We start from the raw sequence: 21,067 nt of genomic DNA, 5'->3' as shown, positions 1-21,067 counted from the left end.
GCAAGGGCTGTCTGGCACAGGGGTCATTGCTGGGAGTTCTGGTATCCCAAAACAATGAGCATCGACTCCTGGGCATACATGAGGCATTAACAGCTCAGGTACTAGCAGTGTGATCCCTGTGGTTTCAGGGGGCTCAGCCAAGTGGGTACCTAACAGCCCCGCCACATGGACTGGCTACTGTGCTGGTGACCTAGCAGGAGTGGGGCCAGGGTGCAAAGGGAAAGGGGAGGGGAGGGGGAAAGGGAGAGGATCCTGCACCATGAAAGCTAGGTAGGAAGTTCATCCCCAAATGGTTCACACTGAATGGAAATTTTTTGGAAATGAAGGTCAAACCCCAAGAGGACCAAACATGCTGAAAAGGAGATGGAACCAGCAAACTAAACAATAGCACAGACCAAAACAAAGCCAGGAGGATAACCAGGTCGACAAAGAAGTGCACTAAGAGGGGAAAGAGGGGGCAGGGACAAAGGAGCAAGGAGAGGGAGGAAGAGGAACAGGGATGGTAATGCAGTCTTCAAAGGAAAAAAAAAAAAGGAGGCTGCAATAGCTCGGGGCCCCATGCGCGCCACACATGTACCCAAAAAAGGACTGTGGGGCCCCTGGGGGGGCTAAAATGAAGGACACAAACAGTTTTATCAAATACCACCACTGTCCTAGTTCTACCCAAATAGCGTCATTCTGTCACACTGGCTGCTGCTGGATACATTAGATATCTATTTTTTCCCCCCACATTTTCTGCTATGAAGACTTCTCAAATGTTAGTATAATCTATTAAAATGAATGAACATACTTAGATTCGAGTCCTAGTGCTTATCAAACAACAATCATCAAAATAAGGTATTGGTCAGACTTCAGAGTTTGCCAACTTGTAATGTCTGTAATTGCAAAGTTCACTCCACAATGTTTTTACGACTGTGCAATTGGAAGAGTGCTTGGAACTAACCCAAGTATGCCTACTTCAATAGGTTATATGGCTTAACAGATGAAACTGCACAGCAATGAAAATAAAATAAAGGAACATTTTAATCCATCCAGTGGCAGCCAATGTGGTACAATGCTAACATTTCAGCAATTTGTAGTGGCTGTGGATCCTACTGGAACCTAAATTTCTTAGCATTTCTGGTCAACTTTTTGCCTCTTCCACCTCTGCTATAACACTGTTGCAGTTGTTAATCCCCTCCTCTCAGATAACAGTCTTTATGTAGCCAGAAGGTATGAAATATTTCCCTTGCAAGTGGACTGTTGGACTAACTGCTTAAAGTAGTGAAAAATAATGTGTTAAATTACTTTGAATGACTGTATGTTCTTACCACTGGTAAGATAGACATAATTTTTCCAGCTGGCACAAGGCAAAATAATGTGGCCCGTAATACTACACAGTAAGATTTGTGAGTGTTGGCATGTTAGACATCTAATTTGATAAGTGCACATTACCTGGAAGTAAGTACTGCTTATAAATATTATTAGTGTACAGAGGGAGCTTAATGTTTTAATACCAGAACAAAAACATTTAAGAGTGGTTATTTCAAAACCAAATGTGGAAAAACTGAGACCTAATACAAAGGTTTTTGCCATTATTACGATGTGACTACACAAATTGTACTGACATAACAACAACCCAGAAACACAACTGATTAGCAGCAGAAATGACAGAAATTAGCATGCAAATATTTGTTCTTGCACTGGAATATGCCTCCTTTTACCATGGTCCCTAGATCAAGAGCCACGTAATTTAATATGTCTCATACACTGACAAGCCAGAACATTATGATCACTGACCTACTATTAATATAAACCCGTCCAGGTGATAGCAGCATCATCTAGTGGGCAATGACTGCTAGCCAGACACACACACACACACACACACACACACACACACACACACACACACACACACACACACACACACACACACACAGTGCGTGTAGTATCAGTGAGGGTGCTGTCCGTGCATAGAATGAGGAAGGTGCGGGACCTTTCCGAGTTTGATAAAGAGCCAATTGTGATGGCCTGGAGGTTCGGCATGAGCATTTCAGAAACTGCACGACTTTTCGGGTGTTCGAGGAGTGCTGTGGTGAGTGTCTAACATGTGGTGAAACCACGCCAGGCATTGTAGGGGTTGGGCGGCCACCCCTCATTATAGATGTCGGACGTTGTACGCTGGTTAGACTGGTAAAACAGGACAGGTAGTGAACTGTGTCAGAATTAACATCAGACTTTAATGATGGGCAGAGTACAAGTGTATCTGAACACACAGTGCACTGGAAAAACTTAAAAATGGGCCTACATAGCCAATGACCCATTCATGTGCCAATGTTAACACCACAGCATCAGCAACTACAACAGAAATGGGAACATTACCATTGGCACTGGATGCTGGTACAGTGGCAGAGCACTGAAAGATCTGGTGACTCCTGATACCTTCATCATCATGCCGATAGGAAGGTGCTAATCCATCATCTTCCAGGGTAACAGCTGCCTGACTCCTGAACTGTGGGATGGACACAAGCTGCTGGCACCTCCATTATATTCTCGGGAACATTCACATAGGAATCCATAGGTTTGGTGGAACTTGTGCAAGGTACCATGACAGCCAAGGAGTATCATACATTGGCTGCAAATCACATACACCCCTTCATGACCATCGTGTTTCCCAACAACAGTGGCAATTTTCAACATGATAATGCACCACATCACAAGGCTAGGAGTGTGATGGAGTGGTCTGATGAACACAGTGGCAAGTTCTAATTGATATGCTGGGTCCCCAACTTGCCAGATCTGAACCTGACTGATCACATTTGGGATGTGATTGAATGTGGAATCAGAGCCCATCACTCCCCTCCCTAGAATTTAGAGGAATTAAATGACTTATGTGGCGATGCAGTGCCAACTCCCTCCAGAAACCTACCAAGATCTCGTTGCTTCCATGCTGTGACATGTTGCCACTACTAGTCATGCCCAAGCTGGACATACTGGCTATTAAATAGGTGGTCATTATGTTCTGGCTAATCACTGTATATAATTGTAAAATGGTTTGGAGAGAAGCAATAAAAATGTTGAATTTTGCTGGACCAAATGCAATCAGGTTGAGACTATATTGTGATATCATGATCAACAACACAACTTCTTATTTCATCCTTCATCAGAATTAAACTGCATCCCATGTATACAGAAAATTAAACTATATAACAAGAGGTGGGTGTGCAATGTCATAAGAACACTATAAACTTAAAAATACTATAAAATTTAAGTAAAATGTAAAGGATACAGACATCTTCAAACTGTAAGTGTAATTCACTGTGATACTGTGTTGACATTACTACTATATTTTTCTCTCTCAAAGTGCTTGACCAAGATTCTAGGACTGCAGCAATTTTTCTTCCGCCTCCATCACCACCTGAAATTGGACAGATTAGTGGTTAACAAGTGACAATAGAGCCATGTTAGTTTGAAACATATAACTTGCAATGCAATAATGGGTGAAGCAGAACTGATGGTCAATAATTCACACATGGGAAGTACAGGCTGAAAGTAGCTAAACAAAACTCCAAGAAACATGGGTCCACAAATCAACTGCTGTTGAGATACAACATTTTCTATTGCGGATCATCAGTGTCTAGGAACACATGGCATCTCTAAATGTTCAAGTAGGCATTCAATATGTTGTCCATGTGTCTGAATGCAACATTGAACTCATCTCTGAAATGAGTTGCGAATTCTCTCAGGCGGTCCTGGGAAATTCTGTAAATGCTTGATGGCTGCTTCAATCCACAAACATAATTCCTCAAGAGAGTTGATCTTTGTAGCATAGACCAGGCTTCTGACATGACCCTACACACATAAATCCATGGGATTTAAATTTGGAGACCTTGGACGCCATGGCACAGGCCCTCCTCTACCTATCCAATGTTGACCATACATCCAAGTTAGAAGCCAGCGCACTCATAAGTGAGAATGTGCTGGAGCACTGTCATGAGTGAACCACATGTTCAGGCATTGGTTTAGTGGGACATCATCATGTACATCAGATGCCATGATACATGTGTTGCATTAGGACTGAAATGCCCCAAATGTGGCCATTATGGTAGTTAAAAATACCGTCACAGGTAAATCCAGCCTCATCTGTGAACAGACTACTGCTTACAAACAGGGGATTCAGGGTACACTGTTGTTGCACCCATTGGCAGAAATTCTCTCTAGGAAGTAAGTCTGCAATGTTGTGGCTTGCTCTCACTGGAGATGATCTAGATAGAGTACTCGCTGATGTAAAATCTGCCACATACTGCTATGGCTCAGGACACGCTCTTGGGTAGCAATCCTCTGGTTGAAGTATTCCGATGTTCGTGTACAATGCGCAACACCCTTTCCTCAACATTGGCCATTATGGATCTGGGTCGACCTTCCTGTACGTTGTACGTGAAATTCCCCGTTTCTCTAAGATGGTGATGTAACCAGCTAAATACACACCTGCAGGGAGGAAAAGCTCCTTCATACATTTGTGCAGCCTCAAGGACACTGCCATTCACCTTGGCATACATGAAGTGGATGTCAGTGTACTCTACACTGGTGTAACCTCTGCCCATGGTGGTGCCTTCATGTTTGTAAGTCACTATGAGGCCAGTATGGCACAATGCACAGAGGGGGAAAAGGGAAGTGGTGGTGCGTGTAAACAAAAAGATAGTCGATCCCAAACCTTGAGATACCAACATAAATACCACGGTATCCAGAGGCATTAAAGTTTTTTCCAACTCGAATTAATGGGATACCTTGGCAATGGCTGGTTTGCGGACCATGTTTATTGGAGCTTTTTAGCTACTTTTGGCCTGTACTTTGCAAGTGTGAACTATTGACCATCACTTCTGAAATTCCCTGTATAGCCAGATCATTCAAACTGGCAGGGAGAAAGTATGTTAGGAAGCACGAAGGTCGACTGTCGACCACAGTTATTAAAATTTATATCAATAGAATGAAGTATTGAAACTGTGTTCAATTAACCTGCCCATCATTATCTATATTTGAACTCCAACACTCTATGAATATGAAGGATACATTAATTACCACAGAGAAATTATACCTGGGGACCTAAATAGAAAGAAAATGACACCAAAAGCCCATGACATTGACAGACTATGACTAGTGAAAACAGGCAGAATAATCTGGTGAGAATTGTGACAAACTGCAAAGAATGGTGAGTGACAGCAAGACTTGTGACACACACTTTAATCAAAGCTCCACCTTTTACGGGACTGTATGGTGGGGTGTGAAGGTTCTATAGACAAGGATTATTTGTGTGCATAACATAACATAACATGTACATAAGTCAGCAATTTTGTCTGACTCAGAATTCGCTGAATGAACAGAATAAACTAAATGTGTTGCCTGCATGCAAGCTCAATGATCTACCTAGAGAAGCTGAGAAGGTATGAACAGTTACGTACAGTTGTATGGGCAGTTGATATGATCATCTTGCATAACTCTTACAGATGCACAACTAGGATGCAGCGAAACTGGAGAAAAAAAATTGATGAAAAGAGCTAAGGGAAGTACAAGCTGCAATATGGGAACAAAGATTAAAAATGAAGACATCCCATGTAAGACAATAAGAATACAGAAGTGTAGCATAATAAAGGAGACAACTAATACCACAATTAAATACACAAAACTGTACATATGAAGGCTGAAATAATCCATATGATAATATGCCTAATACAATACAGAAATGAAGTCCACAGCTCTAATATATACAATAATGCAACACATCAGCAGTTTAGAACAATGAATAAACATTGTGTAGCAGTACAACCATTTCAGCAATCCATGCCACCAAGGCCCTGTCATATGTCTCCCTTCCCACTCTGCCAGAAAACCACCTCAGAAACTCTGTTAATCTACTTTCACACTACAGTGGCTCTTATCCACCATTTTTTTAAGTGTTTGATCTGTTTTCTTAAGCTACCACCACAACTGATTCTATTCCACATAAAAATAAACTGTGTGAAATTTAGGCTCAATAAGATGATGAAAATAGGCACCTCTGCACTTTCAGTTTGAAAATCCATTAAAAAAAAAAAAGAAAATCAAATTTTTTGACAACAAATTTGTTCATTACTAAATGTAGGCAGCTCATTTACTTTAGTCTCTCCAACTAAAAGGCCAGTGACCTTGAGCCAGGTGGAGACTGAACAGAGTGAACTGAGCTGTTCCTTAAGAACTGTGGTCCTTTTCGAGAGGAGGCAGCAGCTGCAGAAAGTATAATATCTTCATCTCATTTACAGGAGAAAATGTAGTTGCTCAAGCAATTGCTTGTGTGAAATAACTGGAAGCTTACTGCCATCTGCATTAATTATTTTCATTTGAAATTTGGAAGTGTGTGAATTAACTGTGTCAAAATATTTCTCCGAGTATCTTTCCATGTTGCAGGAGCTACACGTCATGCAAAGTTGATGACAAACGCTGTTAATTGCTCATTACCTCCCATGATGAATTTGAAGTGTCACAGGTTCTGTGGCTCCTTTGCAACCAAAGCACAATGTTTGAATTTCAGCAGTCCTTCAAAACTTTATTAATGTCAGGTGGTCAACTGTGAAATCTCTCACGTTGCTTTACAAAAACTGAAATACCATCAATGGTATCTGTCTCCTCAGTCCACTGCCTTGGTATTCCTTACCTAATTTCATAAATGAAAATAGCCAATACAGTGAATTGCGAGATCAAACTAACAGATGGAAGTATTAGAAAATGTTCACACAAGAATCAATCAAATCACAGAAATGATCAATAATAGGACTGAACAGTTACATTCTATTGAAGACGATTTTTTTTTACTTTTTTGACTAATCTGATGGGTTCTTTAAGACAGTTGCTTCACAATGGTACATTAATGAAGTTTTTATCACTGGCTGACGCCTAGTTAATAAACTGAAAGTTGGGAATGTTCTGTCAGACAGGCATCAAGCTCATGCAGGACTGCAATAAAAAAACAAGAAACATGTTTCAGATTGTAGCCAAGTATTGCCTTAAATTTTCAGGACACAAAAGAGACTATATAAAAAAAATTAATTTTTAAAAGAAAATGTGGTTTCCTGACATCATTTCCGTAAGAAATGTTGTACACAGTACTGTCTATAGTTTGTACTGCAAAATTTTATACCATGATATTAATATTACATTTGAACATAATAAAGTTATAAAAATCGAATACTTCTATACAGTATTTTTGGAAATAAAAACCGACATTTTTACAAGATTCTTTTAGCGAATGTAGGGGCTAAGTGGTACCCCTTTTCCTACTGTGCCCAAATTGCAAACAACTTTTTTTTTTTTTAGTAATAGAACCAAAATAAGAGAAGCACATATAAAATAATACACACAGTTATTCTGTTCTAATTTCCTCATTCTACTATGTATCACACACTATTTACACTGCCTGCAAAAGAGGGAGGATGCTGGTGCTGGATTCCTACCCCATTCCCTTGCTGTCTGCCTCTCCCCCTTTCTACCACCCTTAGACCACTTCACTCTACAGAAAGATGGATCTGTGTCCTCTGCACACAATGATATCTTCAACATAAAAGTTTAGGCTGGAATCATGACAAGCTAGATTTTAATTTAAAATGTGTGTGGATACTTGCCTAACCAGTTACATTGGAGACAAATACTGCAACATAATCAGTTTCTTGCATTTGTTTATGTGAATTCCACTCTCCACGTGATGTCACCATCAACAGAAGTTGGAATTCCAAGAGATGTCACCCAATCACTGACAAGCTTGAACACCATCATAAATGAAGACAGTCATCTCCTGATGGTATTAATCTTGGAAATCTTGAGTTTAACTACCATTTGACGTGGTCTGAACACCAAGAAGATTTTATACAAGGATACCATCACAAAATACTTCAGCGTCATATACTGCCTTGGACTGCATTACACATCAGCCAGAGTGACTGACACACACACACACACACACACACACACACACACACACACACACACACTACAAGGATATGGACACCATCAAACACGCTCCACAGGTACCTTGGGGAGGATCCAAAAAGTAATAAGATGAATGTCTGAGCATAAGCACCATAAGATTATGGCTTCTTTTTGAGAGGCTTGGAGTGACGTTACCACTCCTTAGTATTCTTTGAATGCTTGCAGTTTGATGGGGTTTGTGGTTGTTTGTCATCTCTCTTGCCACGACTTCATAACACGGTGTTGCAAATGTGCCCTTAGGTCAGTGCCCAAATTTCCCAGATATAACCATTGGTTCGGCTCCTTAGCCAGCCTGTCATTGAGTCCACTGCCTGGTGGGGCCCATGTCACTGAGTGTCTAAAGGAAAGTTGTGGAGGTTCCAGCACTGTGTGTGTCTTAAGAGTAGAAATCAGTATCTTTGGTGAGTAGTATAGTTGTAGTTCACTCAGGGACTGCATGTGAGAAAGTCCTGGGTTGGAAGAGTTCTGATGTGTTATAGATCTCTAGATACATAGCAGTGAGATCTGTCGTATATGCTGCATGTATTTGATAGTGAGTGTTGCTCATGGCTGCCCATCTAGGCATAGCCAACATGACTGTTGACCTGTCTTTGTGCACAATTCCAAATTCCAAAACATCAATACTCATGAATGATGATTTTAAGATGCATGGGTTGTTGTTGGCATTATGGTTTCCCTTAAAACCACGCGAAATTCATACTACTGGCGAGAGGACATACCACACAGGAGATCATGATGTGGTTTTGTTTACACAGCATGCTGATAAATTTGAGTTTGAATGAAACAATAAGTTTACTGGTACCAGTCAAGAGGTCCTCAAAGTTGCATGTCAGCAGGTCTGCCTGTTCAGAGATGATTCATAAGTTGTTGCATACTTTTAGGTTGGAAAAGAGTAGGATAACAAGGTTGTTCAGACCTATGGTTTATAGTGATTGCATAACTGACAGCAGTTGCCAGCAGTTGTTAGATGACCACTTCTACATGGAGACTGTCAACTGCATTTGCACATGAGGCTCCAATTGCTAGTCTTACTCCATCACTATTGTGTACAGGGTCAAATAACTGATGTATAGATGGTGATGCTAAACTGTAAGACATGCATCCAAAGTCCATTCCATTCTCCTGGAGGTGTTGCTGAGGCAATAGAGCATTACGTTTCCTCATCAAGTTCGTCTTTAGTTGGCATGGTAACTTGTCAGTCTGTTGTCAGATCTAAATAGTGGAATTCTTCAACTATTTGTAGCAGATGATCTAAGTTAGGCACAGGGTGGGGCTATACAAACCTGAGTCTACAGAAATGTATTACACAGGATTTTGCTTATGAGGAATGATACACATGATCATTAGCCCAGTCATGCAACTTCTGTATGACATTCCATAGTGTGCAATGATGTAGTGCTGCAATTTAAGCAGTAATAATCAATGCAATATCAGAGACTTTCAGTTACATCACAAAGAGGGTAGCACTCAGTAGTTAACACATTCCAGATAACGGGGTCCCACAGTCATCAGTATTAAGGGTTGTACCCAGCTGGATCCAAAACAGTCTACGAGATAAAAAGTTTTCGCTGGAAAAAAATCAGCAGGCAGCCCCAGAAACCACACTTACGCAGTGTGGATAAAATGCTGAAGAGCCACGTTGTGTCATACACATTTCGTAGGTCAAAGAATACAGTGATCAGTTGTCAGGCTGTGTTAAGGCACCATGGATCCCAAATTCTTGGGAACAGATGGTCAGTAGTGGACAGTATTTTAGAAACGATAATGGAATTGTGAAAGCAGCTCATCAGATTTCAAACACCAACAGTCATTTATTAAACACTCTTCCCAATAATTAACCTGAGCTGACTGTCAGAAAAAAATGGTATGTAATTATCTACGTTTGCTGCTGCTTTTCGTGGTTTTCAAGATGGAGACCAATGAGAAGCAATTATCCTCCTCCTATATTCTATTAAAAATTTCTAGCATACTTTTATTACTGCTATTACTGATGTGCTGTAGTATTTGATTATGTGTTTTGTCAGGCCATAAGAGAGTATCCCAACATAAAACAAATGTGCTATCCCTTTCATTTACAGAGATGTTAGAAGTTGGTAGGTATTGAGAGAGGAAGAATAAATTTCTGTGCTCTGCCAAGTGTTAATGATTTGCAAAGGCAGTACAGTAACTGCTAGGCACAGACACTCCAGCAATGTGCAGTTTGACGTTTTGCTATATGTGAGGCCATGGGGTTGGTACTAAAGTCTCTATTAACAGAGATGCTAGAGATTCTTGTTGGCAAACATCAACCACAAATGTGGCAGAATTTAGCCTATATTAAAGAGGATAGGGTATGAACCCTCATAGAAGACACACATTGATTCCAACATTTATTTTAACATTTTTAAAATTACAAACTGTGATCTCAACTGGACACATTTAAATAAAATGAAGTCATCCACTGACAGGTGGTGTTTATCATGTTGAATATTTCCTCTATTTTCTGTAATGCCTTAAGCTACTTCTTCAGAGCACCATGGTAAAGGTTTCCATTGGGGAGGGCCCAAAGATAAGTGAATTGTTGCACCCGCAGTGCGCACCATAGTAGCAGTAGCATCTCATACCACATCATCGATTGCTTCCTCCTGCTCAATGTCAGTCAGCACCTTGAAGGTGTAGACCTGTCAGTCAGTGGTTCTAAGAAACTAGCACAGAAAAATTAATTATTGGGAGACTGTCACTCTCACAGAGGTATTCGTGAACATCCTACTGGGTTGCAGTGGTAAGTATTGGACTGCAAACTGGGATATCAGCTGTTGAGCAAGTACCATGGGCAATGGTAAAATATGTTGCAGGTCCTATGTTTAGCAAGCAGAGTTCATACAGAGAGTAGTCTTTCTTGCAGTTGCCCTATACTGTTCTTAGTGGTGCTACCCCATTAATGTTTCTGAACACAAAAATCCCATAACAACATTACAGGTGGTGGTAATTGTTGTTCCACAAGCTTGCCTTCTCTTGGTAAGAGATTTGAGAGCTGGGGATCTTGGTACTGTTACTTTCATAAGTTACAGAGGTCTGCTAGGTGCCGATACTGACTATTCCACTTCCACTGAAGTAATGTTAAAAAAGGGGAATTGAAGACAATGACGAAGAAAAGGCATGTAGGTCATTTTACTGGTTGTTTCTATACTTCCTGTGAGGATTGTGTAAAATATATGGGCTTATCTGCTTTCAAGGTGGGTTTGTATCTGATGCAGTGCCAGATCAGACTCTGCTTTTCTTTTCTGTTTCTTTCTTTTTCAGTTTCTAATTCTGAAGATGATGACAACTGGGCCATTCTGTGACCAACACCTGAAACTTTTTCTATTACTGTCAGCTAGCATTGGGCCACAGACCTGCTCTCTTTTGGAAGGGTACCTCAGTCGGTGTCCCCCTATGTACTGGCGTCAGAGGACGTTGAGACTTCTCCAGCTGCACCTGTGTGTAGGCATCTGTTGTTGCCATGAATTTGGAAGCTGAAGTGGTTGGTATCTTCAACTGGGGATGAGTAGTCTGACTTATTATACGGCTACAGCCACTAAGAGAAGATATAGGTAGACACTGACCACTTTTTAGGATGGGAGATTAGATATGGTGTTTGCAAACTTAATTGCTATGTTGAACGGATGGAGCTGTTCACATTTAATTCTCATCATGAAGGAGGATAGTTACTGAATGCTTTATACTCATATTTTCCTTCCTTCCTTCCTTGAGTACAGAGCAAGTTGGCGAACAGGAGAATGCTGTCCTGCGCAATTAACACTCTTGGGTATATCTTTGTGAAGTGCTCTTCCACAATTGCCACAAGCAGATTCAGCAGTGGATCAGGAGGACATATGTCCAAAATGCAAGCACTGAAAACATTTCATAGTCCGAGGAACCTAAGGTTAAATATCACATCTGCATAGTGTTACCTTAACCTTTTGGAGTAGGATAGTTCCTTCAAAAGTAGGTATAAAAGCACCCATACCTATCTGATTGTCCTTTGGAGCTCTCTGGATACAATACACAAAATCGACAACTACTCATTTAAGGTTGGCACATTATTTGTCATCACTCTAAATCTCTATGAAATACAATGTCTTAAATCATACTGAGGCTTTCATGTGGACTGATAGTGACTGGGCCCTCAGTTTATCATTACTTCTGCAAACCTATCCTCCATATGTTCCGCAAAGTATAATGGGCCGCTGTGCCATAATTACTTTCTGAATTATAGCTCCTAGCTCCATCTGCTAAGATGGCAGGGTCAGTAGGGTAATTTGTTTCCACAAGTTTGATGTATTTCATTTGGCGGCCATCTACTCTGATGGCACTCTCTGACAAGAGGCTCTCCCCATGCACGCAAACCACTTTCAGCAATGGTCACCTGGCACAATGGTCATGTCCTGGAGTCCTGGGGGCCCAGGAAAGAGTGGCAGCACCTGTCCCAAAGCTTCCACAGGTAGTTTACTGATCAGACATCAGTAGTACACTCTCTGCACTGCCAAGGGCACATAACAACCTCCATGTCAGGCTGGCAACCTTGTTGGATTTGTGGTGCATATTTTAGTTCACATGGTTAAGGTGTGCAAAATATCTTCATCCAATATGGACAGCGTGTCTTTCTCAGGTGGTCTATACTGCTGTACAATTTAGAAAAAAAAGGGAAGGGTAAAATCCTGAAGGGCCGAAAAACCATACATTATATTAACAATACCTTGTGGTAGTTATGACAGAATTAAATTAAAAGAAAGTGCTAATCACAGCTATGTTGTCAACATGAGAGCCTGCCTAAAGGGAATACCACCTTAGTTGCATCTTACGACCTGTAGGAGTTACCATGAGCCTATTCTAACCTAGGCCTCGCAAGGGAGTGTTTACAGGACAGTCATAGTTTAGGCAGATGCCAGACAGATTCATTGGTAGAATCCTCAGGATCCTCCATCAACACAGTAGTAAGCAGCTTACAAAACACTCATTCAACCAATACTTAAATACTGCTCATCAGTCTGGAATCTGTACCAGGTAGAGGAAATAGAGAAGAGCCAATAAATATCTGTTTTGTTACAGGTTCATTTAGTAAGTACAAAAGCCTCATGGCGATCTTCAGCCAACAATAGTGGCAGACATTGCATGAGAAGTGTTCTGAAACAGGGTATAGTCTACTGTTAAAGTTCTGAAAATTTATGTTTCTTGAAGAGTCAAACAGTGTATTACCTCCTTCAATGTATACCTCACCTAAAGAGCATGAAGATAAAATCAGAGGGATTGAAGCCCACACAGAGGCTTACCAGCAACCATTCTCTGTCGAACCATATATGACTGGAACAGGAAAAGGGGGAAATGACACTGGTACACAAGGTACTCTTCGCCACACACTGGCATCATAAGGTGGCTGGCAGAGTATAGATGTAGCTGTAGCCTTGCCATACAGAAATGGAACTAGTTGGGGGGGGGGGGGGGGGGGTAGTGTGTTTGTGGGGTAAGGGACTGATCAGTGAGGATGACTGCAACAGTTAGCATAGATCCTTGTAGAATGTCATTCTCTTGGACCCATTTATGCACCAATTATAACTGAAAACTGACAGAACAAATCAGTAATGATCTTCAAAAGCCTCGGTCATAGAGGGCGAGTAAAACGTGACAGCATCAAGCAGCGTTGTACTCCTTACATAGGTCAAAAGAGACAGCAATGACATGTCAAAGTTCAGAAAAAGCATATCTGATTGCTGTTTCTAAACTAACTAGATAGTCAGTTGTTGATCATACCTCCCGGGAGACACACTGATAGGGGGCCAAAAAGCTCCATGACTCAAGAGCCCAGCATAATCATCAGGCTAGCATTATTTCAAGCAATTTGCACAGTACATTGATAAGGCTAATCGGTTGGTAGCTGTTCATGAATATTAGGCTCTTGTCCGACTTAAACATTGGGATGATGATGATGATGATGATGATGATACAATCTCATCATTGGGAAACGAAAACACCTTCTAAGCAAATACTATTGAAGACCCTGAGTAGATTGACCCTTTGAGTAATATTTATATGTTGGATCACCTGGCGATGAATTTCATCAGAACCTGAGACTGTATCATGTGATGATCCCAGAGTCTAAAGCACGTTTATTGATAGGTTCATTATGAAGTTCTGTATGATAGGGAAAAGGTACTGCTGGCAGCTTGGAATACTAATGAGCTTGGCCAACACCTACAATAAAGTGGCACACATTGCCAAGGCAGTGTACTGCTCCCAACATTCCATCTTACCAGATTTAATTTTTAATTTGGCAGTGAGTCTCAGTGCAAAGCAGCCTAAAAGTGAGGAGGATGCTGTGTGAAGAATGTTGCTCGAGACATTTTAGGACCCTTCAGCAATCCTGAACCACTGTTGCAAATGTCTTTACTCTGCCATGGCACTGGTCACCTGTGGAGGGGCACAGTAGAAACGGGAACAGCAGCTCCAGCACAGCAGCACAGGTAATCTCGTCTACGATGTCTCCCGTAACCTCGACCAAATCTGACGGGGGAGGGAGGGGGGCGGGGGGGGCACAAATGTGACAGCAGAGGTGTACACCCTGCCAGGTGGCTCTTTGAAGAGCCCAAAATTGCAATTGATCCATCAGGTGCACACAGGGAAGTGACAGGACCACCAGAATGTAGCCTCTGTCACAAAGATTGTTGTGTTGTGAGGACTGGAGTGGTGCCACAAGACTGGGGAATTAGGTCTTAACATCGACAGCTGAAAACGTGACATGGTGGCACTGAAGTGGGTAGGAATACCATAATTGAGGAGACATTGCTCAGGATCAGAAAGCAGCTGGTCGATCAGAAGGCAACAACCAGACAAAGTGGTATTTACCCTCAGGGGTTGGTGCACAATGAAATCCTCAAGTAGGTCAAAGGGGAAGGTGGAGGGAGTTTGTGAATTAAGGTGGTCACTTCAAGATAAGTATATCCCCTGCCAGGAGGTAAATAAATGCTACATATGGAGATTGCTGGGGAACTTTTGCACTCGTACAACTATTGCTTCCAACATGGTACAGAGGGGTAGCCACTCACTGATGACATCTGGACAAAACAATGCACAGATCCTCCAGATGCTACCTCAGTTCCAGTACAGTTCCAACAGAATGCACAGCAAACTTGAAGAGTTGGGGAACAGTCATCAGTGAACTGAGTGTGTTTGAGAGCTATACAAATCACAGATCAAGATGACATTAGCTGTAGTTCTGGCAGGTGACATTAATATCCACTGCAATTCCACTGGAGGTTGGGAATGTCCAGGTTAAAAAAGGCAGAAAGGGAGAACAGGTCATGCCTCGAGATCATTGTCACCAGTGGTGGTGGAAAACACCAAATAACATAAGTTCAGAGTTCAAAAGCATCGGGGGATCTGGTGCGCCTGGGGTCACTGGAGTAGCCTTACACCGAGATTTCTTCTCCTCCTCCTCCTCCTCCTCCTCCTCCTCCTCTTTCGTAACTTTTGTCGGTAGTGATCCCTCGAAGGGCTTGTCTGCTGTGGGTGTAGGAACAGAAGAAGAGCAGGTAGCCCTGGGACCCACAGCCTAATGCTGCTTCAGTCCTGGTTGGTACTGGGCCTTTTATCCAAGGTGTTTGGAGAGGGAGCTCTTTCACCGATGGACACTGGAGGATGAAGCTGCTTCTCCATTTGGGTGCGAGTATGAGACTTCCACTGATGGTATGACAGCAACCATCAGATGGGAGGCCTATCACCCCTGGTCAGGTTTATTTGTGTTGAAGGAGTAAATATGTCAGATACTACTGATTACCTGGCCACAGTAGTGGCAAAAGTCAGTATCATTGAGGCTGGATACCAATGATGATTTTTTCTGAGATTCAAAATGTGAGACGATCTGTGACCTTCAGTTCCTACATTCTGCATTTGTTGAGGTAGTCAGCACACTTCGGGGATTGGGCAGGGTGGCGTCCCCACATCTGACACAGGTAGGTGGCAATGCAGTGAAGCATGAAATGGCTGGCCACAGTCTCCACAAATCAGATCGTATGTACACTAAACAGAGGGTGCCCAGAGCACTGGCATGTAAAGCATCACATTGTGGGTGGGTAGGAAGTACAGCTCCACATAACAGCAGTAACACAATTTTGACCTTTCCTGGAAGCAAATCATCTCTAAAATGAATGATGAATGTGTCAGTGTCTAATTTATTGTCTCATTCACAACAATTAGCACTAAACTGCCATCTATTGTAAGATACTGCTGGGACAAACAGGACACTGATTGTTTCATGATGGCAAATTCTGCCATGATGTCACTTACTCCACGCAAGAGCTTTCACAACAGGCACCATCTAGCCAGAGCAAAGGCCACCTGGCAGAATGGCTGTGCCTGGCATCTTGGTCCCCCAAAATGGATAGGCATCTACTCTTCAGCATGAACAGTTGGAACTGTTGGTTGTGAAACAGAGTAAAGTAACTTGGACAGGCGGGCATCTGATACAGTGATCACATAGTTTGCATAGAGCTACTGGTGTCTGATCCTCAGTGGGGGGATACCATCTTCCACCAGGAAATTGTCTGTGAGAGCTGTAAGGGAGACTCAAATTGCCAACCATCACTGTGGTGGACAGATCTAACAAGTACTGTACTGGTGGTGCTGCTGACCCATAGGCAACACATCCATAGTCCAGGTGGGATAAAATCAAAGCTTTGTCAAATTGCAGAAATGTGTAGTCTGCTCCACAGAAGGTGTTGCAGAGAAATCTGAGTGTATTAACTTTCCTCATGCAATGTACCTTTAGCTGGCATACATCTGGTAACCTTGTTACCTTATCAAACAAAAGATCTAAAAATTTGAAATTTTGAACAACTTCAAGTAACTGGTTACCAAGGCAAAGTTTTGGGTGAGGAAGCACAGCAATGAGTTGACAAAAGTGAATGACAAGTTTTCATGGAAGAAAATTGATACCCATGATTCAGGGCCCAGTTTTTCACTTTCTGTATGGCTCCCCAAAGTTAGCACTTTGTGGGGGCATATTGACAGAGTTGGGATTCAAGAAAAGAGTGTCCACACACAAGACAGGGAGACTGTGGGTCCCATGGCAGTTGCTACGACACTGATTACAAAGTAACAGAGTTATGCCTCTAGTACGAAGGAGGATGGGGGCAGCTTTTCCTTTACATATTGGTCAGTGAGACTTGAACTTAGGCTGACCTGGAACAGTGGGAGGGATAGGAAATTCTGTATAATGATGGGTAAGCAAACTCAGAAACCCAACTCGTGCAGTGTGGACTGGATGTGATAATATCAGATGATATTGTATGCCTACGGCAGATCAAAGAACACGGCGACCAGTTATCGATTATGTGGGAACACATTGCACACTTCAGGTTTCAGGCAAATCCATTGGTCTGGACTGATCACCTGAGAGCTGCATTCAAATTGCGATATTTTTTCCCCCCTTGCTTCCAGGCATCAACACAGCCATCAGTTGAGCATTCTTTCAAACATTTTAAACAGCCCATTTAGTTCGTAATTAGTCAAAATTTGTCTCTCAATTCCTGATTTCAGGATAGAAATAATTCTCTCCCAGCAATGAGAGGGAGATTTCCCTTCTTTTCAAATATGATTAAAAACTCTGAGGATGTGTTTTATGTTGTCATTGATAAAGTGTTCAAGCATTTCATTGTTGATTTTGTTAGGTTCATGGGCTGTCTCTTGACACACTGCTACGACACTGTGGAGCTTCCATTCACTAAATTGAACATTGTATGATTCGAGGCCTTGCGCAAGGAAGGATAAGGAGTTTCACTCCACCAGGTTTTATGGTTCATGAATAGTGACATTTATCAGTAATCAAGGGATCAGTACAGATGTCAACGTTGAAGGAGATGCAAGGAACTACTGTGGATGGCTGTAGGCTGCAAATGGAGTGGAGTATGGTTCATACTTGCAATGAGAGGGTGTGCCTCACACAGATGATACAGACTGTTCCCAACACCCCCACTTTCTTCTTTTTAATAAAAACTGTGCTTGCACTGACATCCCTTGGACCTTTTTCAATGTCCCATAGAATGATGGTGCTTGTGTTACTGCAGTGGCCTCCTACACTCTCTGATAGTCACATTTATTTCTTATGGCCACCATGGCATTGATTTCCAGTGGGAAGGGCCTGAAGACTAGGATATCACTGCTTCCACAGCATGTATAATTGTGTCAATAGGATCTTGTAGAACTCCTTTGATATCCTTCTTTTCATTGGCTTCAAAAGTTGCTTTCAAAGTGAAAGCTTGACAGTTGGCTTTCCGAAGCAGCCAGTGTAGTGCATATGCCATCGTCACTGGTTTGAGAAAGAAGAGAGTGATAGGAAAATTGTCACTGTTACAGAAGTCCCCATGGATGCTCAGTTGCATCAAGGGTGAGATGCTCAGGATGCAGATTGTAATGTCTGTGGCCTATTATATCTTGTAGGCCGAACTGAAATGTGTGGTAACTTCACTGTTAAGTAGGCATACTTCCTTTTTCTGCTGCACAGAGAAGTGTCGACACTGAAGTTCTCTAGTAGGAAGAAGGATGGGGGCAGCTGTTCCACTAGGTCCACCAGCCCGTTATAGGGCATGCATCTGTGTGGAAGGCAGGTAGATATTACGGACTATTTCTCTGATATGTGAAATGGACTGGCCAGCTTCCAATATAGTGATGGTTGGTTGGTTGGTTGGTTTAAAGAGGGGGGGGAGGGGAGATGGACACTACTATGAGGTCACTGGTCCTTTGTTCCTAATAAAACAATACCACAGGTGTGATAATGAAACAGATGAGACATATAACACAAAATGGAAAGAAAGAAAAAAGCACAAGAATGAAGCAAAGGCAACGAACACTAAAAGGAACAAAGGAGGGCAAGAAAACAACAGAGACGCTGGAAACAGAAGAGAGTAAAACAAGAAAGCTGATTACAGTGGTTGGCTGACCACAAGAATAAAAAGGAGAAGCCAGCCACTGTGCAACACATTAAAACCTACACCCTAAAAGCACTAGAGTGGAGGACACAGAGGGACAAAAGACATGCACTAAAACTTAGATCAAATGATAAAACCCACCCTCACGAATAAAACAGAACTAAATCAGCTAATGAGGTGTTGTCAGATAAAATGAGCGGCAACGAGTCTGGTAACCCAAGATTTCGGCGCTGGGCAGTCAAAGTGGGACAGTGCACCAGAATATGGGCCACAGTCAACCGGGCTCCGCACCGAGACTGGGGCCGGTCTTCACGGCGCAAGAGGTAACCATGGATTGCCCAAGTGTGGCCAATGTGACACCGGCAGAGGACACCTGATTCCCTGCAAGAGGCCCACATGGAAGACTTCCACACATTCATAGTGTCCTTAATGGCACACAGTTTGTGGTGTGTACTGTTATGCCATTCCATCTCCTAAAGCCAAAAATCCCTACGGAGTAGGGCAGAATGCACGTCAGGTTTGGAGATGCCTATCTTCAGAAGTAATTTCCGAGTAGCCTGTTTGGCCAGCCTGTCGGCAAGTTTGTTGCCTGGGATGCCGATGTGTCCTCGGGTCCATACGAACACACTGAATGACGGGATGGATGCTACCAAACGATGGCGAGGGTAGCATTGGTTGACAGCTTGTAGGCTGCTCAAGTAGTCAGTATGCAGAAGAAACAATTCCTCGGCGGATGAACGGATATACTGAAGAGTACGAGATACGGCCACCAGCTTTGCTGTGAATACACTGCAGCCATTGCGCAAGGAATGCTGTTCAATATGTCCTCCATTGACATATGCAAAGCCAACATGAGCATCACCCATCGGTGTAAACCACTTCATAGCCTTGGTTCTTGTCAAGAACCGAGAGGAAGTGGCAGCGGAGAGCCACAGGTCTAACTGAGTACTTAGGGCCATGTGAAAGGTCCAAGCGAAGCTGCGGCCTAAGTGTACACCATGGAGGTGTACATGAATGGACCTCAAGTATAGGTGGTAAAGGCAAGGACTCCACTTAGAAAGAAAGGATCGGACACAAACTGCAATTGGAAGCCCTGAACTGGGCCGGCAATGTGGAAGATGAACCACCGTGGGTGGAAAAAGGAGACAGTGACTCTGATGCGCAGGAGAACTACGAACATGTGCTATATAACTGGCCAGCAGTTGTGCACACCTAACCTGCAATGGAAGCACTCCAGCTTCCACAAGCACACTGATCACCAGACTCATCCTAATAGCTCCTGTCACTAGGGGAACACCACAGTGGTGCACTGGGTCGAGTAAAGATAACGCTGAGGGTGCTGCCGAACCATAAACCAGACTCCTATCATCAAGGCGGGATTGAACAAGGGCTCTGCAAAGCTGCAGCAGCGTAGAGCCTGCACTCCAGATGGTGTTGCTCAGGCAGCAGAGGGTATTGAGGTGCTGCCAGCACTTCCGATTAAGCTGATGAAGGTCAGGAAACCAAGTCAGTCGGGCGTTGAAAACCGGTCCTAAGAATCAATATGTCTCCACTAGAGTGAGTGGATCATCATTAAGGTAAAGTTCTGATTCTGGATGAACGGTACGACACAGACAGAAGTGCATAACACATGAAATTGCGGTTGAAAACTGGAAACCATGGGATGGAGCCCATGACTGCACCTTGTGGATGGCTCCCTGTAGGCACTGCTCAGCAACACCAGTACTGGTGGAGCAGTATGAAATGCAGAAGTCATCTGTATACAGAGAAGGTGAGATGGACGGCCCTACAGCTGTTGCTAGACCATTAATGGCAACTAAAAATAGAGAGATACTCAATACAGAGACCTGCGCGGCCTCATTCTCCTGGATATGGGGGGAAATATGGGAGGCACCAACTTGGACATGGAAAGTACGAAGCGACAGGAAATCCTGGATAAAAGTCAAGAGTGGGCCTCAGTGGCCACACACTTATACTGTGGCAAGGATATGATATCACCAGGTTGTGTCATACGCTTTTCGTACATCAAAAAAGATGGCAAAAGGGTGTTGGTGTCTGGAAAATGCTGCTCGGATGGCAGACTCTAGGGACACAAGATTAACAATGGTAGAGCGACCCTGGCGGAAGCCGCC

General features: G+C 42.7%; 1 protein-coding gene across 5 annotated transcripts in view; it reads right to left on the bottom strand.

Moving 5' to 3' along the window:
* LOC126299390 (UBX domain-containing protein 4-like) overlaps positions 1 to 21,067 on the bottom strand; it is a 108,219-nt gene that overhangs the window by 41,532 nt on the left and 45,620 nt on the right. For 4 of the 5 annotated variants that reach the window (XM_049991258.1, XM_049991259.1, XM_049991262.1 and 1 more), the window contains exon 2: positions 3,269 to 3,397. In XM_049991258.1, the coding sequence (XP_049847215.1) occupies positions 3,269 to 3,397 (129 nt within the window). Of the gene's footprint in view, positions 1 to 3,268; positions 3,398 to 6,471; positions 6,977 to 21,067 lie in introns of those variants that run through there. The other variant, XM_049991261.1, reaches the window with a different exon arrangement.

The sequence above is a fragment of the Schistocerca gregaria genome, chromosome X (assembly GCF_023897955.1).
Source record: "Schistocerca gregaria isolate iqSchGreg1 chromosome X, iqSchGreg1.2, whole genome shotgun sequence".
NCBI lineage: Eukaryota > Metazoa > Arthropoda > Insecta > Orthoptera > Acrididae > Schistocerca > Schistocerca gregaria.
The sequence above is the reverse complement of the archived record's forward strand: the minus strand, read 5'-3'. Positions and strand labels throughout refer to the sequence as shown.